This window comes from Chiloscyllium plagiosum, unplaced genomic scaffold (genome assembly GCF_037043375.1).
Source record: "Chiloscyllium plagiosum isolate Xiang-an unplaced genomic scaffold, Cpla_swu_hap1 HiC_scaffold_26, whole genome shotgun sequence".
Lineage (NCBI taxonomy): Eukaryota > Metazoa > Chordata > Chondrichthyes > Orectolobiformes > Hemiscylliidae > Chiloscyllium > Chiloscyllium plagiosum.
Genome location: NW_028270164.1, coordinates 31,917,367 through 31,943,122, shown reverse-complemented (window position 1 = coordinate 31,943,122; position 25,756 = coordinate 31,917,367). Strand labels below are relative to the sequence as shown.

At 42.6% G+C, this 25,756-nt stretch overlaps 1 protein-coding gene across 1 annotated transcript in view; it reads right to left on the bottom strand.

The window, feature by feature from the left end:
* Window positions 1-13,204: 13,204 nt before the first annotated feature.
* hmga1a (high mobility group AT-hook 1a) overlaps window positions 13,205-25,756 on the bottom strand; it is a 238,426-nt gene continuing 225,874 nt past the window's right edge. The window contains exon 5 of the mRNA XM_087973614.1: window positions 13,205-13,995. Coding sequence (XP_087829740.1) covers window positions 13,906-13,995 — 90 coding nt within the window. The 3' untranslated portion in view covers window positions 13,205-13,905. The remainder of the gene's footprint in view (window positions 13,996-25,756) is intronic.

The window sequence follows — 25,756 nt, the reverse complement described above, 5'->3', positions numbered from 1 at the left end:
AGACAAAGAAGGATTTGTAGCAAGGAAAAGACCTCAAACAATCCTTACTCAGAACCACATATTGGTAGAGGTGACGTATACCACAAGGTGTCAGGAGTGGTCCCCTGGGAAAATAGTACTCAAACAATAACTGTTGTGATGCTTCAACTTTACATTTGTTTATGTTTGTAATGAAACTGGCCTGTCACAGAAAATTGCAAGATTTGCTGCACTGCTTTCTCCTCTTGTTAAATATTAACTGTGTACTGACAGTGCAAACAGCTTAAAGGGTTTCCTGGGAACAATAGGGGTAACCCCTAATTTGTATTTTTTGTAGATAACACATGTATTCCATTAACTTCTAACTTACTTAAGGAAGTGCTTCCTGATATCAAATTATGAATGCCAAAGCTCTAAATTTAAAGTTATTTTCCTTTGTTCTTGACTTTGCAACCAGAGAAAATGTAGCATGGTACATATAACAAATTAAACATTACATTTTGAACTGTTGTTATAAAACCATTTTAAAATTATTTTAACAAACAAACATTGAGAATAATTCCTTAAATTTCATTTATTTTGTTTTGTTTATCAATAGGATTCAAAAGCAATGATTAACACAGCATATTTTGGAAGACCTATCCCATTATTTAAATGGAGATGAGGTTCTGAATAAAAGGGCTGAATTTTAAAATGTTTATTCAGCATGAAACTTAATGCGCAGTACATTGCAAAAATGTCGAGTAAGGAGGCAAGCTATAAATTAATTTTATTTTCCTAAATCTTATGTATTACTTGGCCCTCATTATAAAAACCTGGATTCTTAATGGATGGTCATGAAAATAATCAATCACATCATCACTTGGGTTCATTACATGCAGACATTATGATGTGCAGTAACTTGTATATGATAAGAATAAATGCATTTATTCATTAACCTGGTAAGGAAAATACTGGTCCTCAGAAAATACAGAATCAGAAAATATCCACGTTAATTCCTCTGGAGGGATATTTTACAGATGTTTTTGAAATCCTTGCAATAAAAGTGAGTTCACCTCAGAAGCTTGATTCACCTGAAACAACAGAATATCTGGAAGGTTACTTTGAATTTATAATAACAGAATATATTAAGAATCATTTTCTGATTTCAGCAAGGCCAGTGAGTCATTTAATGCTATTATCTTCCTAAAAGTATAATGACTTGCATTTGTCTTTTTTTTACTGAGCTAAGAATTAAAGTTAGGTAAGAACTTTTTCCTAGCTGTAGACAGGGTAAACAAGGCCTACTAGTTTGTTCCACTGTAGGCGCAAAGAGTATGAACATAGTGGTCTCTTTGCAGTTTAAAAATAGATTTCAAGCATATTGAAAATGGTGAGTTAGGTAAAAAGGAGAGGTGCTCTTTCTTTCCCCCTTTTTACTTACTTATACTGTCCCAGTATTTTACATGTATTTCACTGCAGCAGAATGAGCTATTTCGAGTCAGCTGTTTTATTCATAACGAATAGCCAGGACAGTTCTGACAGAGAAGCTCAGCTGAGTGGAATATACAGGCTGTAGGATGTCGTAGATACACCATGCGTCGCAAATGAACACATCTGCAGGAAGTGTTACATCTGCATAAGCCTGACCATCAGAACTTAAGCCAGGGCTGGAGTCATGGTTAAGTATTCACAAGATGGAGGAATATGTGAATAGCATGTTCATGGATGTGTTCAAACCAGAGCTTAGGGATGCGCAGCTGATAAGAAATGTGTGACTGTCAGGAGTTCTCTGACACAATATTGTACATACTTTGTTTCCTGCTATGAATACGTTTGGGCAAAAGTTCATCAGAGGAGAGCTGTCAGAGCCAGGTCATTAGTGCCACAAGTGAATCAAGTATACAGGAAGTGAGACATAATAGGGGAAGAGCAGTAATTTTTTTAGTTAGGGAACAGACAGACATTTCTGAGAAAGGATAACCAATAACTTTACTGTAAAGAAACCTTTGGGAAATTATTACCCTGAATATAACAGAGTTATAAATGAAATTCGAAAGATGTAGTTCATAAAGCAATGAGGTCAGAAGTCACACGACACCAGGTCATAATCCAACAGGTTTATTTGAAATCACAAACTTTTGGAGCTCTGCTCTTTCATCAGGTGAAGCCTGGTGTCGTGTGACTTCTGACCTTGTCCAACCCAGTCCAACACTTCTGCATCGAAATGAAACTAGGGACTTAAAGCTACACAAATGAAGCTATGAGGATAGGTTGGGTATGCCAGATTGAGTATGTGCAACAAAATATTTGATGGTAGGCATGTAAGGGATAGTATATAAAAATTTACGTAAGGTCTACAACAGATATACATTTATCTAAGGCACAGACCTAAAGCGAATAATGAATTAACCATGCTTAATTAAAGAAGTTAAAACTAATCCAGGACAAAGGAAGTGACTTACAAGAATTCCATTATGGGAAGCTTGAAGATTTGGAGTAAAGTAATACCCAATAAAGCAGGGCCAAGAAATTGATAAAGTAAAAGAAAATTCGATATAAATACAAGCTAACAAGGAACATAAAGGAGAACTGTACAAACTACTACTGACATGTTAAAGGAACATGTGACATGTGACATGTTAAAGGGACATGTGAAATTACTGCACATTTGGATAGTAGCAACAGGATAGGACAGGACAGAGTCAGCATGGATTTATGAAGGGGAAATCATGCTTGACTAATCTTCTTGAATTTTTTGAGGATGTAACTATGAAGTTGGATGAGGGAAATCCCGTAGATGTAGTGTACCTGGACTTTCAGAAAGCTTTTAATAAAGTCCCACACAGGAGGTTAGTGAGTAAAATTAGGGCGCATGGTATTGGGGGCAAAGTACTAGATTGGATTGAAAATTGGTTGGCTAATAGGAAACAAAGGGTAGTGATAAACGGCTCCATTTCGGAATGGCAGGCAGTGACCAGTGGGGTACTGCAGGGATCCGTGCTGGGACCGCAGCTTTTTACAATATATGTTAATGATATAGAAGATGGTATCAGCAATAACATTAGCAAATTTGCTGATGATACAAAGCTGGGTGGCAGGGTGAAATGTGATGAGGATGTTAGGAGATTACAGGGTGACCTAGACAAGTTAGGTGAGTGGGCAGATGCATGGCAGATGCAGTTTAATGTGGATAAATGTATGGTTATCCACTTTGGTAGCAAGAACAGGAAGGCAGACTACTACCTCAATGGAATCAATTTATGTAAAGGGGCAGTACAGAGAGATCTGGGTGTTCTTGTACACCAGTCAATGAAGGCAAGCATGCAGGTACAGCAGATAGTGAAGAAGGCTAATAGCATGCTGGCCTTCATGACAAGAGGAATTGAGTATAGAAGCAAAGAGGTGCTTCTGCAGCTGTACAGGGCCCTTGTGAGACCACACCTGGAGTACTGTGTGCAGTTCTGGTCTCCAAATTTGAGAAAAGACATTCTGGCTATTGAGGGAGTGCAGCGTAGTTTCACAAGGTCAATTCCTGGAATGGCAGGATTACCTTACACTGAAAGACTGAAGCGACTGGGCTTGTATACCCTTGAGTTTCGAAGATTGAGAGGGGATCTGATTGAGATGTATAAGATTATGAAAGGATTGGACACTCTGGCAGTAGGAAACATATTTCCACTGATGGGTGAATGCCGAACCAGAGGACACAGCTTAAAAATACAGGGTAGACCATTTAGGACAGAGCTCAGGAGAAACGTCTTCACCCAGAGAGTGGTAGCTGTTGGAATGCTCTGCCCCAGAGGGCAGTGGAGGCCCACTCTCTGGATTCATTTAAACAAGAGTTGGATAGAGCTCTCAAAGATAGTGGAATCAAGGGTTATGGAGATAAGGCAGGAACAGGATACTGATTAGGAATAATCAGCCATGATTATATTGAATGGCGGTGCAGGCTCAAAGGGCTGAATGGCCTACTCCTGCACCTATTGTCTATTGTCTATTGTCTATTGAAGAAGATTAGCAAGGATGCTTTTATCAAGTACATCTCCCCACTGCCTCCACCAAACCCTCCCCCATCCCGCCCAACTTCTCTGTTCCAAACAGACTTAGAGAATCATGAAGTGAGTTACTCACTGCAGGATTCCTAGCCTCTGACCTGATCTTATTGTAATCATATTGATATGGTTAGTCCAGCTCAGTTTCTGGTTAACCCCCAAGATGTTGATGTTAGGGCGTGTGTGGATAGGGTAAATAGAAAGCAACTGTTTCCCTTAATCGAAGGGTCAATAACAGGAGGGACATAACTTTAAAGTGAAAAGCAGGAGGATTAGAGGGAATTTAAGGATATGCTATTTCATTCAGAGGATGGTGAGGATGTCTGTAGGCTTGTGGAGGTGGGAAACCTCACAACTTTTAAAAATTACTTGGAAGAACGCTTGAAGCATTATAACATTCAAGGCCTGGTGTGAGAAAGTGGGACTAATGTAGCTTATTTCTGGCAGTACAGTCTCAATGGGCCAAAGACCCTCATCTGTAATGTATGATTCTGTGACCCATGTGGTTCCACTACAAATGGGGGTGCAGAATGTATTGTAGAGAGCAAGGAAATGTCAGAGAAATTAAATAATTGCATTGCACATGTCTTCTTGGAAAAAGATGCAAAACATTTCCCAAAAATACTTGGCAATCAAGGGATTTCTGTAATTGAGGAGCTAAAGAATGCTAGCATTAGTAAAGCAGTAGTACTTGAAAAATTATATGATTCATTATAGACTGTTAAAATTGATAGCAATGGGGATAATGGATTGACCAATGGTGACTTTACATTATTTTATGAATTCTGGAACTGGTTCTACTGACTGAAATACAGCAAATGTATCCCCAACACTGAAGAAGAGAGGAAGCGGGAATTTAGAGTTGTAGTGGTCTAAGAACAAAATAAATAGAGGGATATTTGGACAAGAAAATTGCCTCACAATTACAATTAAGCAGGTCACTTATGCATCACGACTGCTGTGACTCAATTCCAACTCTTTAACATTCACTACTCAGAATACTGCAGGTTGGTTTATTAAATATATTCAAAGTGGAGACAAACAAATTCCTGATGTACAGGGAAGTAAGGATAACAGGGGAAAGTATGAAGGAGGAGTTATGGAAATATCAGACAAGCCAATGTCCTTTTGAAAGGTAGAGCAGACTTGAAGGTCTGAGTATTCTACTTTTGCTCCTATTTTTTATTTTCTTACAAGCTATCCATTTTGGTTAAAATCATTTGTGTTTAACAGCCGCAAGAGACTGCAACAAAGGCACTTAAAATGGAATTGGAAGTCACATGAATACAGCCAGCCAGGCAGTATATTAAGTATAAGTGTGTTTGGTACAGAGATGAAAAGGATTTTGAGAGGCATTTTGTTTATATGTAAACAGATGAGACTTCAGGCCAAAGTGGTCATGTTTTAGAAGTGACCTGTATAATGAAAGGGGAGTGGTCAGCTCTCTAGCTGAGCTGAGCAGTTTTAGTTCAGTCTTGAACTGGTTGGAAGCTCAACAGGGAGCTGCATGGAAATTCTCTCTCTCTTTTCTGCCCTTCAACTTCAACCTGTAAGCACGTGTTCCATTTATACTGGTTTTTAAAGGGAGTTTGCTTATTGGGACTATTGTGTATAGTTGGAACAGCATAATTAAGTTGCGTTGGATAGGTTGAATTCTGTAGGAATTCTTTATTCTGTTTGTTGTGTTTCATTGTGTAATTTCGTGAATAAATTTTTGTCTGTTTTAAAATCTAGTAGTTAACCTTGCTAACTTACTCCGGGTATGTTTCACTATATACTTACTGAAAACATTGCAAAGTTACAGTCTGGGGCTGCATGATTAAGAATGTTTTGAGTGGTTTGGCCTAGTCCATAACACTCTCTACTTTGTGCAAACGGTAAGATCACTTTTTTTTCTGATCAACTACCTTCAGTGAAGGAACAGCTTTCTAGTTATATGTATATATCTACAGTTGTGTCAATATGCCTGGCTGTCCATGTTTACTGCATCTGATCATTAAAGACAGTGTTAAAAAAAATTGGTGATCTTAATATACTGCCTTTAGTTTCTGACTCTCTTGCCCGTGGAAATAAATGTTCTCCTACTTGTATTATCAAAACCCTATGATTTTTGGCATACCAAAGTAAACCTTCTCCTAACTGCTTTTGTGCTAAAGTAAACAGCCCTAGTTCCTTTGATCTCTGCTCAAACCTGTTCTACTTTCATTCTCGGTTTCAGAGAAGTGATTTTATTTTGTGCCTTCTCATGGCATTCACATCATTCTGAAATTGAAGAACCCAAATTGAGATTTAAAAAACCTTGATGTAGCCATTTATATAAGAATAACATCACCTCTTTGCTTTTGTTCAGTCGACCCCATTCCATGGAATAATTATTACATTTTATGTTAGCATTTCAAACTTTGCATGCATTTTTTTCTACCATTTTATTTTTAGTTTTAAAGCTGCCTGCTTCGAAAACTATTTTGCATCAAAACAAAATTATACCTATAATTGGCCTATAAGTGCTCCTTTGAGCAATTTCAAAGCATAAATAATTTTCCTTTATTAATAGCACATTGAAATATTAATGGAAACTGTATTTATACAGGGATTACAGTGGAACAAATAGTGCTGTTTTATTTCACATATTTTCCTATCCGTGCTGATCTCTGGTGTTAACTTAATGTTTCATTCAGTCATTAACTTTGCCAAAATGTTTCTGATTTCCTTCTGCCTGTGAGCACCAGTGACTGGGAACTAATGGGTCTGAAATGGCTTGTTTGGGCTTTTGATCTTTCATTCACTTTTGTGTTCCAACCATAATGAGATGCAGAGGAAAAGCTTGATAGAAGTTAGATCTGTTTTTTACCAGCTCAAAAGGCCATAAATAATGCAGAAATTGGAATATTGAAGCAAAAAAATACTTGCAAGTTGGAAAATTGGAGTTTTAGATAATAATGTGTTTTCCCCCAGTTGCTTATTGCTTGACTGAAACATATACATTTAGAAGCAATGAGGTCAAAATGTTATATAAAATTAAAAACTAATATTTAATATCTATAATAGGTTTTCCTTCCTTCAGTCAAAAAAGAAATACGGATTAGAAAAATGATAGCATTGTATTTTTGCTGTCTGATGCTTGTCTTGGCACACCTGACCTTCAGACCTCTTTCCGACTCTGAGAATCACAATGGAACTCTACTACTAAAGTATTATCTGGTGCCAGCAGTAAGCTATTTATTATGTGCTTGATTTTCATTTCATGGAAAGAGAGTAATTTCCCCTGGCCTTGTTAGTTTTCTTTGTCTGCACTGCACAATAGACTGATAGATGTTTCAATCAGTGCAAGCCTTTCCCCAGAATGCATTGTATGCATAATTAAATACTTGAACACTAGCTACTCTTTGGCAATCCAGTTAAGGTCTTTGTGGTAGCTGTTTCCGTAAGTTTTGTTATGATTCCCCCAAGAGACTAAAATAATTTCAAACTTCAAATGATGAGCTGAATGGATGACATACCAAGGTTTCACATTCTAAGACATTTACTGTAACAAACAACCTAAACATACTTAACACTTATTTTGTATGGAACTTCTATTTTAAGCTACAGAACAGGACTTTTAATGTAAACAGAAAAATAACACAATAAATTTTATATTACACTGGCTTTCAAGTAAATATTTAATGTCTCCAGAATCAGTCAGAAATTATTCTTGCTTCACAAGGGTTTACTTCTGATCTATTGCCTTTTACCAAACTGGAAATCTTTAACTCTGGAACGGTCATTCATGGTTCAAGTTTTCCTGGAAACATTTCCCTCTTGCTAAAACTCAGCAAATCTTTGAGTCTCATTTAAATTTCCTAGAAATTTAATTGTTCCCAAATGAGCACGCGATCTTTCCTGTGTTCCCTTGTGGTGAACCATGGGATCTTGCTGCCAAAAGATATTCTGCCTCTTCCAGATCCCAACAGAAGATCCAAACTATGATCCACAATTATATTTTAGGAAATGCTATAACCTAAACTTTACATTGACTCCCTCTGCACTCTTCCACATGGCAACATTACTCAGATGAGCTTTGTATCCAGGCTGAAATGCTAATTATCTATTATTTAAACAAAAATCCTGTCTTATCCTGGAATCAAATGGATAGTTCATATTATACCCTTTTACAACCTGGCAATCTTACCATTTTCCCACCACTCAGTCTGTCAGTGTCACAACTATATTCACCATTATCTTATCAGTGTGAATACCTTGAGCCTTTCATCCCATAACCATCCTATTATCCAGACATGCTGTCAGTGAGATTTAAGCACAGGTCAAGTGTCACCATTCATTTTATCTTGTCATGATTATGTAAAAATGGATTGTCGATTTTCCAATTTCATCATTTGATTTGATACCTTAAACTTCCATGGATTGAAATAGTTTTAAAAAGGGACCAACACACTGACTTAAAATGGCTCAAAAGCAACCTAATGAAAAAATGTTGGCTAGATTTCATGAAATCAGCATGAAATAAGACTCCATTCATCTCCCTAGATTTTATATAATCTAGGCTGATACATTGATGTAATTCTAAAGAAGTTTTACACTGTCAAAAGTGCTATATCAAGATGTGATTTTAAATATTTTAGATAGATGTAAAATATTCCAAGCAATTATTTGAAGAGAAGTGGTGCTTTCCAAGTATTCTGGCTCACATTTATCCCTTAAACAATATCGGATCATTTGTTCATTTATCTTGTACCTGCTTGTGGGATCTGGCTGTGCACAAATTGACAGTCAGGTTTTCCTGCATTACCACAGAGAACCTGGTGAATATAAAGGAGGAGAAAGTGAGGTCTGCAGATGCTGGAGATCAGAGCTGAAAATGTGTTGCTGGAAAAGCGCAGCAGGTCAGGCAACATCCAGGGAACAGGAGAATCGACGTTTTGGGCATAAGCCCACACCTCCCCCCTCACCTCCCTCCAAGGCCCCAAAGGAAACTTCCATATCTGCCACAGATTCACCTGCACCTCCACACATATCATCTATTGCATCCTCTGCACCCGATGTGGCCTCCTCTATGTTGGGGAGACAGGCCGGCTACTTGCGGAGCATTTCAAAGAACACCTCTGGGACACCCGGACCAACCAACCCAACCACCCTGTGGCTCAACACTTCAACTCCCCCTCCCACTCCACCAAGGATATGCAGGTCTTTGGACTCCTCCATCGCCAGACCACAACAAAACGACGGTTGGAGGAAGAGCGCCTCATCTTCCGCCTAGGAACCCTCCAACCACAAGGGGTGAACTCGGATTTCACCAGTTTCCTCATTTCCCCTCCCCCCACCTTGTCTCAGTCAAATCCATCGAATTCAGCACCACCTTCCTAACCTGCAATCTTCTTCCTGACCTCTCCGCCCCCACTCCAGTCTGACCTATCACCCTCACCTTGACCTCTTTCCACCTATCACATTTCCGACGCCCCTCCCCCAAGTCCCTCCTCCCTACCTTTTATCTTAGCCTGCTGGACAAACTTTCCTCATTCCTGAAGAAGGGCTTATCCCCGAAACGTCGATTCTCCTGTTCCCTGGATGCTGCCTGACCTGCTCCGCTTTTCCAGCAACACATTTTCAGCTCTGAATATAAAGGAGTCTGGCACTCCCACAACCTGGAGACATAATGCCAATTAAAAAGTGCAGCCACTCATCAGGCTTGTTGTTTGGCTACTCAAAAATCAAAATGAATCTCCTCCTTTTGGATCGGGAGTTTGATTAAACTTTTTATATGTGACCGTGATTCACTGTGACATGGTTTGAAAGGGCTTATATCCTATACATATGCAAGCTTGTTCTTTTTTTAATGAACTGCAGTGGTGAGAATACTTTGATACATTTACTAAGTTAGGTTTAAGAAACTTAACAATTCGACTGCTTGAAATTGAAATGTAGCAGAAGTATATGATGTTGATCAGTGTTATGATATACATGACAACTCACTTAAATCACTTTACTAGCTGAACTTAGTTTTATGCCTTTAGATACAAAGAGCATTAGAATTTGACAGGTAGAATTTTTTAGATTATATTACAGATTTTTAGATTAGATTATATTACAGTGTGGAAACAGGCCCTTCGGCCCAACAAGTCCACACCGACCCGCCGAAGCGAAACCCACCCATACCCCTACATTTACCCCTTACCTAACACTACGGGCAATTTAGTATGGCCAATTCACCTGACCCTACACATCTTTGGACTGTGGGAGGAAACCGGAGCACCTGGAGGAAACCCACGCAGACACGGGGAGAACGTGCAAACTCCACACAGTCAGTCGCCTGAGGCAGGAATTGAACCCAGGTCTCAGGCGCTGTGAGGCAGCAGTGCTAACCACTGTGCCACCGTGCCGCCCACTAATAAGTGACCATATTATGTATAAATCCAAATTGGGATCATTGATCGTCATGGATCATTTCAGAGCTACTATCAATTCTGAGGAAGAGTCACTCGACCCGAAATATTAACTCTGATTTCTCTCCACAGATGCTACCAGACCTACTGAGCTTTTCCAGCACTTGCTGTTTTGTTGGGATCATTGATGTCAACAATTGCCTGCAGATCTGATGAATACTACAAACAGTTCAATGGGTTTGATCATGGGGGCAAGATTTTCACAAATTCATTTACGAAACATATAAGTAAATAGTTGTCTGGTAGTATAGAAGTTGAGTATTGCCGAAAAAAAGACACATTTTGCTGAAGGCTTTTACCTATCACTCATCAGGAAAATTTGTAAGAAAAACCAAAGTAGAGAAATAACAACTTACAACATAAATAAATGGATGGAAACTTTGTAAGTTTGCTAATTGTGGTGGAAACCCTGTTTGCAAACATTAAGGGAGTTCTTCACCGCAGTTCCAGCAAAATGCAGGAGCAAATCACATTTCCAACCATGGTATTCTCAATGTCTGCAAAAGTGTCAGGCATTTTTAATGACCTTCTCTGTTTGGAAATTCTATCCTTAATTATCAAGACAAGATTTCACCTGTCAAATGGCCAAACAATAATTTATTTACATCTTTGTCTAGTAACATCCTGCCTTCATCTTGGTTTCAGGCAGTTGTGAATACTCTTAGTTGACCGCAATGTAACTTAAAATGGTTATTGACATCAAAACCTAATGGACATTTTGAAATTTATTAACAGAGACAGGTTAATCCTGTTCTCAGCATGTGCATCTTTGTTCCTCAGAGACCATTCTATCTTACTGTTTAAATGTCAAGCACAAAGTAACTGTAATAAACCAGTGGGACTTCACATCAAAACAAAGATTGGATAAATAACAAAGTACTGTTACTGTGCAGTTATGACATATCCACAAAACATTTGGTTGTGTTACTTCATGCTTTTTCCTTCCTCTCTCTTGTTCCAGATGTTATTTTCCCATTTCCTCCTTTCTTCTTAAAACCATTATTCTCAAAATGGAAGACATATTTCACAGACATGTTTTTACTGGGAATACTATGATCAAGAAAACTGACTGATTTTTTAAAAGAAATGTGAGAAGAAACACAATATTTTGCTAACGTGGACAAACTTTAGTGAAGCTATTTTCAATATGAAGAAAACCAAATTTCAACTAACTATGTTTTTTTTATCTGGTACAGAGTGACCTTCACAAATAGTACAAATAATCTCAGGGCTATTTGTAGGAAGAAAAGTATGAATTCCTAACCACAGAAATACTAAAGAAATAAATTCATACTTCAACCAAATTTCAATATGGTTTAGGCCCCATAGAGAGAAAACTTTAACTTTTCCATTGAGAACATGCATGATAACTGGCATTCACCGACCATCTCAAACAAAAGAAGTTTTTAAACATATCTCCCAGATATTCAATGACATTGCCATTACTGAATCCCCCCACAATCAACATCCTTGGGGACCAGAATTTTGACTATGACTACAAGAACAGGTCAGAGGCAAAGAATTCTGCTGTGTGTAACTCACCTCCTGACACCTCTAAGCATGACTACTATCTACAAAAGAGAAAGTGAGGACTGCAGATCCTGGAGTTCAGAGTCGAAAAGTGTGGTGTTGAAAAAACACAGCAGGTCAGGCAGCATCCAAGGAGCAGGAGAATCGATGCTTCGGGCCTAAGCCCTTCATCAGCAATTCCTCGGATGCTATCTGACCTACTGTGCATTTCCAGCGCCATAATTTTCAACTCCTATCTACAGTCAGGAATGGCAGGGAATATTTCCCAATTGCCTGGATGAGTGCATCTCCAACAACATTCCAAAAGTGTAATACTGTCCAAGACAAAATTCAATCTGCATCCCATCTACCATTTGAAACATTTATTCCCTCCACCATTGATGTAGAGTGGCAGCATTTTGTACCATATAGAAGATGCCCTACAGTTCACCAAGTTTCCTTTGACAGTGCCTTTCAAGCTGATGTCCTGCATCATCTGGAAGGGCAGCAGGTGTATGGGAATATGACCATCTGCAAGTTCCCCTCCAAACCACACATCATTCTGACTTGGAACTATTTCGCTGCTCCTTCACAGTTGCTGGGTCAAAATCCTGAAACCATCTTCTCCCTGGACTGCAGCGGTTCAAGAAGACAGATCAACATCATGTCCTCAAAAGAAATGAAAATGTCACCAAATATTGGCTCTGCCTGCATTCAACAAGGAGTTCTTTCTTTAGAAAAAGCACAGGCTGGATAAATGGCCAGTAACATTCAAAATGAACTGGGATACATTTTCAATAATACCTAGCCATAAAATCCAGAATAGCATGTGATACTCTACAGGCTATCCCTCAGTTACCATGGGAGAGTTAACAGGTTGATGGAAGAGCTGCAACAAGCAATGAAACTGATGAGTGACAACAAAACACACAGTCCCCATAATATTCCAGCTGATGGTTTTTAAGTTGTTGGACTATTGCTCAAATCAATACTCCATGCACTCATTCTACAGTTTTGGAAGGAGAAGGAACCCTCCCCCAAGAACAGGAATGCATCTACTATTTTTAAAACATGAGATAAATCATGCTATGGGAACTATCAAAGAATTCCCTGTAGGAAGCTCAGGTCTGCACTCAGATAGTAAACATTAACAGGTTTTACTGACCATTATTATGTCCAAAGAACAGTAAGAGAGGACAGCATGCTTACTCAGAATCAAAATCAGCGTCGGGCATCTTTTCAACAAGAAAGAACTTTATTGGCAATGGAAAAAATAGCTAGCATGAGTACTTCTTCAGAGATTAGATGTGCTGTATAACAACTAATAACTAGGCTTTTAGTTCAGCAGTCTCTTTTAGGTAACTAGCTTTCTCCAATTATTGTATAACTTTATTGTGGTCAGGCTCCCATTAATATTCAACTTTTTAAACGTTTCTAAAGTGTTGCTCAGCTGAAGGAGTTGTCAATTTGCCTGCTTTACTCAAAAACCTTGAGTGAATCACGGCTTGTTGTTGGCACTCTACTGTCGGCATGATTTGCTTTGTTTTATAGATTAAGAATGTCACAATGTCTCACAATGTTCATTATCGACTTGATCCAGTTGGGAGTTAAGAAATTGCCTTTCCATGGATTTTTGCGAGCTGATTTTGATTGCTGCTACATTGGTGTGCTCAGTGGAATAAGCAGGTAAGCATACCTCTCCAATGCCTTCTTCATCTAAAGGTCATGGCTTCTCAGAGGAAACAACAGAGATGTCAGGATCATTGGCAATATAGGCAAAGAGTGTAGCATGACCCTGAACCTCTTCATTAAACAGATTGTCTGTACTCATCACAGGATCATTCTCTTCAACTCTTTCCTGAGAAAGCAAATCAAGATCTAGAACTATATAATTTGGCTGGTCACCATTAACCTTGTTGCATCCTGTTTCTGCCAGACTTTCTTCAAAAAGAACTGCAATATATTCCAATTGTTCTTGGGATGGTGCTTATCCAAAGAAGACTGGTCCAGAGGAAAACAAATCTCTGCTGCAGCTGATGAAGAAAGAAAATTCAATGTTACACAAGCATCTGTGCTTAATAAAGAAAAATGCAGTTTGGAAATTATATACGTGGTTTCAATGATCTCTGTCCCATTGCAAAAAAATATTGATTGCATCTAAGCTTGCACTCTAATTTGGTGTCCTCCTTCACCTTGGAGCTCCATTGACGATAGTTGGGAAAAGATAGGGTTCAACACTTTAATCTGAAAAAAATAAACATGCTTGCCCCTGGACCTAATTTAAAATTAGTCTTCTTGTCATTTCCATGATATGTGCCTGTCAGAATATATCATGTGGATTTCCAGCATCCCCCAAGAAGAATGTATTCAGTTCATCTACCTTCTTCAACAGTTGCAAACTGGAGTGAGCTGTTTTTAAAAATCAGTGCTGCAGATAGAAATTTCCTATTGCTGGTGCTTTCTGTCACAACACAGACAAGAAACAATGATGGAGCTACAGCCTCTTCCCATTGTGGCTGTGAACTTTACTACAGATCGAGTTCCTTTCCATTACGACTAGATATTGGTGACAGATTACTTTATCTAATTTCCTTTGATCAGACAAGTCAAAGATACTACCAATATCACAGTCATTGACACATTAATTGATATCTTGAATATGTTTGGCATCTCACAGCAGATCATGTTGGTCAACATCCCCAGTATGTAGAAATGTCATTTGAAAATATGTGCACTACTTGAAGAATCCAGTAAATGTGCTCCTCTCTACATTGTTCAAAGTCCAGATGTCTGGCAGAGTGTACTGCTTGCAGAGTTATGACAGTAATCACAAAGTGTAAAATAACTCGTCAAGACTTCAAGACCGCCATGTCAGTCAGCTGCCCAGGAACCCAGCACAGATCTCTAAGACGCAATTTAAATGCACACAGATAAGCTGTGATGTACTTTATCATTTTGTTAACTGTTGAACATGAATGTTAAAACTGGGTTCTTACTGAAGAAGTATCAAAAAATTGATTTATAAAGGCACCAAATATAATATAACCTAGATATTCTGAGCTCTGTCACTTAATAGACTGATTGATTGACTGACCTTCCTGATGAACTATGGAGCACACCAAGTTAGCAGTAACCATTCAAGATAAAGTTGATACTATTGTCCAAGAATATCACACTGGTGTCATTACTTAACTCTCTTAAAGGATCATACTTATCTGATCAGAGAAATATATAATATCACAACAAACTGGATATTCAGTGAGTAGAATTCTTTAGAGCTGAGGGGTCTGGCTGGTTCTGCAGTGCACTAGCCAAATCTTGGGCAGTTCAACCAATATCATGTGTATTGCCTTCTTCTGCTTGTATGCTGTCTCTGTATCTCTATTGCTGTCTCCTCATCAGGAGGATCATAGAATCATAGGATCCCTACAGTGCGGAAAGAGGCTATTCAGCCCATCAGGTCTGCACCAATCCTCCAAAGAGTATCCCACTCTATCCCGGTAACCCTGCCAATGGCCAATCTAATCATCATTGAACTGTGGGAGGAAACCAGAGCACCCAGCAGAAACCCACACAGACACTGCCTTGCTACTCTGCCAATGTCTGTGTAACTGGTTCCCTTCTCCAGAATCGAATGAGGAAGAGTCTTTTACTCTGATGGCTCAACTGAGGAATGCAGTATTACGACCTTAATCAGCTCACAGGCTGAATGCTAGTCACAGAATGGTTACTGAACTATATGTGAAACCTAACTAATGAAATCTTTCTGGAGCTCCCCACAAGTCGCATGCAACATTATACCAAATATGTCAACTGAAGACTTGGAATAATTTGTAGCACAATAAAAGGAGAAAAAATTCACTTGGGGTGGGGAAATGGTGGTGAATCTCAATTGAGGACCGCTTGTTCATCTAGTATAACTTTATGAAAATAACCTTCATAAATAGATCTCTTCTCCCAAAATGAGAATAACATTTACTCAGTTAGGAAGGAGGACCATGGGGAGCCAGCTGATTTGGGATGACAGCCAGTGTAAGTGGAAATGCTGGGTATTGCCGTGGCATGTATTGGAAAAGAGACAATCCCAGCCAAGCCGGAAGGGAAGGAGTGAGACTAGCAGTGGAATAAATAAGATTATTGTCAGAGTGTCTCAGTTGATAGCAGCACTGCTTCTGAGTCAGAAGGATGTGGATTCATGCCACACCTCCAGACTTGAACACAAACTGTAACCCTGGCTGATAGCTCAGTGTCATATGAAGTGACTGCTGTTGGTGGAATTGGCTCTACTCGAAACAGAGGCAGGAATTCTCTCAGTGTTTCACCTAAAGTTCCTTTCACAGCAACCACTGCACCCAACAATAAAAAAAGATGGAATAGTCCTCACATTTGTTGTTTTTGGGTCTTTCAATGTGTGAATTAACAGCTGTGTTTATTTATGTAACTCCAATGACTGCATCTTTCATTCAGTGGATATGAAGTGCTCTGAAGTTTACTGAGGGAATGCAATAAAGCATTTCAAACATACATTTGTTTCTCATTACTCCAGCCTGAAATTTGTCAATGAAAATTAGCAGCTCTGTTTCCAATTGTTATATTTTTCCACTGATTGGTTACAATCCCCATTCTCTCATGGGATACTGACAGGCATTTTTAAGTGAAAGACCAAGAATGAAGGATTAGTCCTGCAGCTCTTGTTGCTCACTAAAATTTGCAAAAGGATTTAACATGTTTCAACAAACATCCCGCTACTAATTGCAAACACATTTAAAATAGAGCGTAATAGACAATGAACTTTTTCTCCTAGATTGTTACTAAATTGAGCAGAATGTTAACCATGTCCAGATTAAATTGAGATATTATTTTCTAAAATTACACTTTTAATTTCTGTCCATTAGAAACATTGATGAGTTCACCTGATTTGGCACAGTAAAGAAAAAACACATTAGTCTGAAGGTCTTAGTGCTTACTTTAACTTTATTGAGTCAGCATGATGAATTAATTCAAATATAATAAAGCCTGATGACTTTACCACTCGTGTCACATCCTGCTGTGCTTTCCTACTCTTGTTTGACTGCTTAACACTTGGCACGGTTTAGAATGGGTTGAGTGACAAATAACCTGAATTGAAGAACTGTTACAAGCCAGAGCTCTTCATATATTCTGACCCAAATAACATTTATAAATACTGACGTTCCTCATTAAATGACTATCAAGAATAATTTATTTTAATATTTTCATGGAATCCGAGCATTGATGACAAGTCATCCTTTGCCCATCTCTTATTGCCCTTGAGGAGATGGTGGTGAGCCACCTCATTGAACAGCTTTAATAAAACGGATGCAAACATACATCTCAGGAAGGAGGTTCTAGATTTTTAGAACAGAGGGGGAGCAGTGATATAGTTCTTAGTCAGGGTGACCTGCTTCCTTACTTTCTGGATCACATTTGTCCACCAGTCTGTGTCTGTAACCCAACAAGCCTTGTCCATGATAAACAGAACACAGGCGATGGGATTTTTGAATAATGCTGTAAAGTGCTTGACCACTCACAAGCTGGTTCTCATCTGTATTTGCTTCTGATAGACTCTTCAATAAGCCTATCAGCAGGAAATGTGGGGTGGCAGAGCTGTCTCACTATTTCCAGAGTGGAGCAGAAGGAAGCCTTTGTGAGTGTGAAGACACACAGATCTGAGGCAGTGAGAGTGGAGAGTGAGGGCTGTATGGATTTGGAGAACCGTTAGAGAGGCAGGAAGACTGACCCATATGTGAGTGTGGAGAAACATTGTGGAGTTAGGAAGAGAGAACCTTCTGCAAATGTAGAAAACCACAGAACCCCCCGCCACAGAAAAGCAAGACAGTTCATCCTGCATCATACTTGGTCAGTGAGTCAGGAGTAGAGTCCACTATCGGTGCAGGGACTTGGGCACAGACAGCCAGCCACTTGAGGCAGTCATGGTCAGGATGCTCTCCTCTGCATATAGCAAAAACCAAATTTTGCACCTCCCACTACCCATCTTAGCCCTTTCTGCACTATTTTGGCCATTGTTTCCCCTATGGTAAAAGAAGAAGAGAGATTGAGTGAGATGAAAGTGGGTAACACAGCTGTGAGTACTATTAACAAATGGGGAAAGGTAGGAAAGGTGATGAGAAATCCCAAGGGAGTAGAAAATGCAAATGCCCTGCATGATTAATGATGTGGGGCTTTAGGAAGGGTCAGAGCATTTGCAGGAAGATGCTGCATGCAATACTGAGAGTATAGAGCATGAGCGTCAGTTGAAGAGGCATGCAGTAGCAGAGAAAGAGTGTGAGCAACAAAGAGAAGATGATGGCATTTACCTTGGCAGAGTCGAGAGGGTCAGTGACCTTCCTGTGGTATTGCTATATGTTCCCCTGAATGAATGAGTCAGGACTGACCTCGGTGGCAAACTCAGAATAGGTTGGTAGGATCTGGTGTTGTGGTCTCCTTTGATGATCCTGAAGGAAGATGATGGCCCACCATTGCACTACCCTATCTAGGACCTGTTCATAAAATGGCACATAAATGTCCCCTCAAGGCCAAGTGTCATAAACCATGTAGGGCAACTTGGGATTAATATTGCTTGACCGGGTGCACAATAACCTTTTAAAGATGGCATTGGCACAGTAATCTCCAGTTATCCTGACAATGGTGAATGCTACCAGTGACAGCAAGTTGAAGAATCAGGCTAGCGTTGGAAGAGAGAGGCCACCATTGGAGCATGGTAGTTAGTTAATATGGTGACGATTGTGCTAAAAAAACTCATTGGGCCTCACAGAGAAATAAAACTTGGGGAAAATGCCATTTCCAGGAGAGTCATGGGAAGATTTAGGTGTGTCTTTACATTTGAGAAAGAATGGATTCTGTCTCTGTGTGAGAGAGAGTAAATAAGTGATTCTGTGTGTGTATGTTATTGGTGGATACGGGTGGATGTGGGTGGATACGGGTGGATATGGGTGGATATGGGTGGTTGTGAGGGTATGTGAGTGGATGTGGGTGGATGTAAGTGGATGTGGGTGGGTGTGAGTGGATACGAGTGGATGTGAGTGGATGTAGATGGATGTGAGTGGATGTGGGTGGACGTAGGAGGACGTGGGTGGATGTGGGTGGATGTGAGTGGATGTGAGTGGATGTGAGTGGATGTGGGTGGATGTGAGTGATTGTGAGTGAATGTGAGTGTATGTGGGTGGATGTGGGTGGATGTGAGTGGATGTGGGTGGATGTGAGTGGATGTGATTGGATGTGAGTGGATGTGAGTGAAAGTGGGTGGATGTAGATGGATGTGAGTGGATGTGGGTGGACGTAGGAGGACGTGGGTGGATGTGGGTGGATGTGAGTGAATGTGAGTGGATGTGAGTGGATGTGGGAGGATGTGAGTGGATGTGAGTGGATGTGGGTGGATGTGAGTGGATGTGAGTTGATGTGGGAGGATGGGAGTGGATGTGCGTGGGTGTGAGTGGATGTGGGTGGATGTGAGTGTATGTGAGCGTTTGTGAGTGGATGTGAGTGGATGTGAGTGGATGTGAGTGGATGTGGGTGGATGTGAGTGGATGTGGGCGGATGGAGATGGATGTGAGTGGATGTGGGTGGACGTAGGAGGACGTGGGTGGATGTGAGTAGATGTGAGTGTTTCTGAGTGGATGTGAGTGGATGTGGGTGGGAATGGGTGGATGTGAGTGTGTATCAGTGGAAGTGAGAGAATGTGGGTGTATGCGAATGGATGTGTGTGAATGTGAGTGGATGTGAGTGGATATGGGTGGATGTGAGTGTGTATGAGTGGAAGTGAGTGGATGTGGGTGGATGTGAGTGGATGTGAGTGGATGTGGGTGGATGTGAGTGGATGTGGGTGGATGTGAGTGGATGTGATTGGATGTGAGTGGATGTGAGTGAAAGTGGGTGGATGCGGGTGGATGTGTGTGGAAGTAGGTGGAGGTGGGTGGATGTGGATGGATGTGGGTGGAAGTGAGTGGATGTGAGTGGATGTGAGTGGTTGTGAGTGAAAGTGGGCGGATGTGGGTGGATGTGTGTGGAAGTAGGTGGAAGTGGGTGGATGTGAGTGGATGTGAGTGGATGTGGGTGGATGTGAGTGGGTAGGGTGGATGTGAGTGGATGTGGGTGGATGTGGGTGGATGCGGGTGGATGTGAGTGGATGTGAGTGGATGTGAGTGGGTAGGGTGGATGTGAGTGGATGTGAGTGGATGTGAGTGGATGTGAGTGGATGTGGGTGGATGTGGGTGGATGTGAGTGGATGTGAGTGGATGTGAGTGGATGTGGCTGGATGTGGCTGGATGTGAGTGGTAGTGGGTGGATGTGAGTGTATGAGAGTGGATACGAGTGGATGTGGGTGGATATGGGTGGATATGGATGGATGTGAGTGTGTATGAGTGGAAGTGAGTGGATGTGGGTGTATGTGAGTGGATGTGGGTGGACGTGAGTGGATGTGAGTGGATGTGGGTGGACGTGAGTGGTGGTGTGTGGATGTGGGTGGATGTGAGTGGTTGTGCGTGGATATGAGTGGATGTGAGTGGATGTGGGTGGATGTGGGTGGACGTGAGTGGACGTGTGTGTTTCTGAGTGGATGTGAGTGGATGTGGGTGGATGTGGTTGGAAGTAGGTGGATGTGCGTGGAAGAGGGTGGATGTGAGTGTATGTGGGTGGATATGGGTTGATGTGAGTGGATGTGAGTGAATGTGGTGGACGTGAGTGGATGTGAGTGGGTAGGGTGGATGTGGGTGGATGTGGGTGCACGTGAGTGGTGGTGTGTGGATGTGGGTGGATGTGAGTGATTGTGAGTGGATGTGAGTGCATGTGGGTGGATGTGGGAGGATCTGAGTGGATGTGGGTGGATGTGGGAGGTAGTGGGTGGATGTGAGTGTAAGATAGCGGATGGGAGTGGATGTGTGTGGATATGGGTGGATATGGATGGATGTGAGTGTGTATGAGTGGAAGTGAGTGGATGTGGGTGTATGTGAGTGGATGTAGGTGGAAGTGAGTGGATGTGAGTGGATGTGGGTGGATGTGAGTGATTGTGAGTGGATGTGAGTGTATGTGGGTGGATGTGGGTGGATGTGAGTGGATGTGGGTGGATGTGGGTGCATGTAAGTGATTGTGAGTGGATGTGACTGCATGTGGGTGGATGTGAATGGATGTGGGAGGATGTAAGTGGATGTGGGTGGATGTGGGTGGATGTGGGTGGTAGTCGGTGGATGTGAGTGTATGAGAGTGGATGGCAGTGGATGTGGGTGGATATGGGTGGATATGGATGGATGTGAGTGTGTATGAGTGGAAATGAGAGGATGTGGGTATATGTGAGTGGATGTGGGTGGACGTGAGTGGATGTGAGTGGATGTGGGTGGATGTGGGTGGATGTGGGTGGAAGAGGGTGAATGTGAGTGAATGTGGGTGGATATGGGTAGATGTGAGTGAATGTGGGTGGATATGGGTAGATGTGAGTGGATGTGAGTGGATGTGGGTGGATGTGAATGGGTAGGGTGGATGTGAGTGGATGTGGGTGGATGTGGGTGGATGTGGGTGGATGTGAGTGGATGTGAGTGGATGTGAGTGGATGTGAGTGGGTAGGGTGGATGTGAGTGGATGTGAGTGGATGTGGGTGGATGTGAGTGGATGTGAGTGGATGTGAGTGGATGTGAGTGGATGTGGGTGGATGTGGGTGGATGTGGGTGGATGTGGGTGGATGTGAGTGGATGTGAGTGGATGTGGGTGGATGTGAGTGGTTGTGGGTGGATATGAGTGGATGTGGGTGGATGTGAGTGGATGTGGGTGGATATAAGTATATGTGAGTGGATTTGAGTGGATGTGAGTGGATGTGAGTGGATGTGAGTGGATGTGAGTGTGTATGAGTGGAAGTGAGTGGATGTGGGTGGATGTGGGTGGATGTGAGTGGTTGTGGGTGAATGTGAGTGGATGTGAGTGGATGTGGATGGATGTGAGTGGATGTGAGTGGATGTGAGTGGATGTGAGTGTGTATGAGTGGAAGTGAGTGGATGTGGGTGGATGTGAGTGGTTGTGGGTGAATGTGAGTGGATGTGAGTGGATGTGGATGGATGTGGGTGGATGTGAGTGGATGTGAGTGGATGTGAGTGGATGTGAGTGGATGTGAGTGGATGTGGGTGGATGTGAGTGTATGAGATTGGATGGGAGTGGATGTGGGTGGATATGGATGGATGTGAGTGTGTATGAGTGGATGTGAGTGGATATTAGATAAGATTACTTACAGTGTGGAAACAGGCCCTTAGGCCCAACAGGTCCACACCGCCCCGCCGAAGCGTAACCCACCCATACCCCTACCTTTACCCCTTACCTAACACTACGGGCAATTTAGCATGGCCAATTCACCTGACCTGCACATCTTTGGCCTGTGGGAGGAAACCGGAGCACCCGGAGGAAACCCACGCAGACACGGGGAGAACGTGCAAACTCCACACAGTCAGTCGCCTGAGGCGGGAATTGAACCCAGGTCTCAGGCGCTGTGAGGCAGCAGTGCTAACCACTGTGCCACCGTGAGTGGATGTGAGTGAATGTGAGTGGATGTGGATGGATGTGAGTGGATGTGAGTGGATGTGAGTGGATGTGAGTGGATGTGAGTGTGTATGAGTGGAAGTGAGTGGATGTGGGTGGATGTGGGTGGATGTGAGTAGATGTATGAGATTGGATGGGAGTGGATGTGGGTGGATATGGGTGGATATGGATGGATGTGAGTGTGTATGAGTGGATGTGAGTGGATATAGGTGGAAGTGAGTGGATGTGAGTGGATGTGGGTGTATTTGGGTGGATGTGAGTGTATATGAGTGGAAGTGAGTGGATGTGGGTGCATGTGAGTGGATGTGAGTGCTTGTGAGTGGATGTGAGTGAATGTGAGTGAATGTGAGTGGATGTGGATGGATGTGGGTGGATGTGAGTGGATGTGAGTGGATGTGAGTGGATGTGAGTGTGTATGAGTGGAAGTGAGTGGATGTGGGTGGATGTGGGTGGATGTGAGTAGATGTGAGTGGTTGTGGGTGGATGTGAGTGGATGTGAGTGGATGTGGATGGATGTGGGTGGATGTGAGTGGATGTGAGTGGATGTGAGTGGATGTGGGTGGATGTGGGTGGTAGTGGGTGGATCTGAGTGTATGAGATTGGATGGGAGTGGATGTGGGTGGATATGGGTGGATATGGATGGATGTGAGTGTGTATGAGTGGCTGTGAGTGGATATGGGTGGAAGTGAGTGGATGTGAGTGGATGTGAGTGTATATGAGTGGAAGTGAGTGGATGTGGGTGCATGTGAGTGGATGTGAGTGCTTGTGAGTGGATGTGAGTGAATGTCTGTGGATGTGAGTGCTTGTGAGTGGATGTGAGTAGATGTGACTGGATGTGGGTGCATGTGAATGTTTGTGAGTGGATGTGAGTGTATGAGGGTGGATATGAGTGGATGTGAGTGGATGGGGTGGATGTGAGTGCATGTGAGTGGATGTGGGTGGATGTGGTTGGACGTAGGTAGACGTGGGTGGATGTGGGTGGATGTGCGTAGATGTGAGTGGGTGGATGTGGATGGACGTGGTTGGATGTGAGTGGATATGAGTGGATATGAGTGGATATGAGTGGATGTGAGTGGATGTGAGTGGATGTGAGTGGATGTGGGTGGATGTGAGTGGATGTGAGTGGTTGTGGGTGAATGTGAGTGGATGTGAGTGGATGTGGATGGATGTGGGTGGATGTGAGTGGATGTGAGTGGATGTGAGTGGATGTGGGTGGATGTGAGTGTATGAGATTGGATGGGAGTGGATGTGGGTGGATATGGGTGGATATGGATGGATGTGAGTGTGTATGAGTGGATGTGAGTGGATATTAGATAAGATTACTTACAGTGTGGAAACAGGCCCTTAGGCCCAACAGGTCCACACCGCCCCGCCGAAGCGTAACCCACCCATACCCCTACCTTTACCCCTTACCTAACACTACGGGCAATTTAGCATGGCCAATTCACCTGACCTGCACATCTTTGGCCTGTGGGAGGAAACCGGAGCACCCGGAGGAAACCCACGCAGACACGGGGAGAACGTGCAAACTCCACACAGTCAGTCGCCTGAGGCGGGAATTGAACCCAGGTCTCAGGCGCTGTGAGGCAGCAGTGCTAACCACTGTGCCACCGTGAGTGGATGTGAGTGAATGTGAGTGGATGTGGATGGATGTGAGTGGATGTGAGTGGATGTGAGTGGATGTGAGTGGATGTGAGTGTGTATGAGTGGAAGTGAGTGGATGTGGGTGGATGTGGGTGGATGTGAGTAGATGTATGAGATTGGATGGGAGGGGATGTGGGTGGATATGGGTGGATATGGATGGATGTGAGTGTGTATGAGTGGATGTGAGTGGATATAGGTGGAAGTGAGTGGAAGTGAGTGGATGTGAGTGGATGTGGGTGTATTTGGGTGGATGTGAGTGTATATGAGTGGAAGTGAGTGGATGTGGGTGCATGTGAGTGGATGTGAGTGCTTGTGAGTGGATGTGAGTGAATGTGAGTGAATGTGAGTGGATGTGGGTGGATGTGAGTGGATGTGAGTGGATGTGAGTGGATGTGAGTGTGTATGAGTGGAAGTGAGTGGATGTGAGTGGATGTGAGTGTATATGAGTGGAAGTGAGTGGATGTGGGTGCATGTGAGTGGATGTGAGTGCTTGTGAGTGGATGTGAGTGAATGTCTGTGGATGTGAGTGCTTGTGAGTGGATGTGAGTGGATGTGAGTAGATGTGACTGGATGTGGGTGCATGTGAATGTTTGTGAGTGGATGTGAGTGTATGAGGGTGGATATGAGTGGATGTGAGTGGATGGGGTGGATGTGAGTGCATGTGAGTGGATGTGGGTGGATGTGGTTGGACGTAGGTAGACGTGGGTGGATGTGGGTGGATGTGCGTAGATGTGAGTGGGTGGATGTGGATGGACGTGGTTGGATGTGAGTGGATATGAGTGGATATGAGTGGATATGAGTGGATATGAGTGGATGTGAGTGGATGTGAGTGGATGTGAGTGGATGTGAGTGGATGTGAGTGGATGTGAGTGGATGTGAGTGGATGTGGGTGGATGGGAGTGGATGTGAGTGGTTGTGGGTGAATGTGAGTGGATGTGAGTGGATGTGGATGGATGTGGGTGGATGTGAGTGGATGTGAGTGGATGTGAGTGGATGTGAGTGGATGTGGGTGGATGTGAGTGTATGAGATTGGATGGGAGTGGATGTGGGTGGATATGGGTGGATATGGATGGATGTGAGTGTGTATGAGTGGATGTGAGTGGATATTAGATAAGATTACTTACAGTGTGGAAACAGGCCCTTAGGCCCAACAGGTCCACACCGCCCCGCCGAAGCGTAACCCACCCATACCCCTACCTTTACCCCTTACCTAACACTACGGGCAATTTAGCATGGCCAATTCACCTGACCTGCACATCTTTGGCCTGTGGGAGGAAACCGGAGCACCCGGAGGAAACCCACGCAGACACGGGGAGAACGTGCAAACTCCACACAGTCAGTCGCCTGAGGCGGGAATTGAACCCAGGTCTCAGGCGCTGTGAGGCAGCAGTGCTAACCACTGTGCCACCGTGAGTGGATGTGAGTGAATGTGAGTGGATGTGGATGGATGTGAGTGGATGTGAGTGGATGTGAGTGGATGTGAGTGGATGTGAGTGTGTATGAGTGGAAGTGAGTGGATGTGGGTGGATGTGGGTGGATGTGAGTAGATGTATGAGATTGGATGGGAGTGGATGTGGGTGGATATGGGTGGATTTG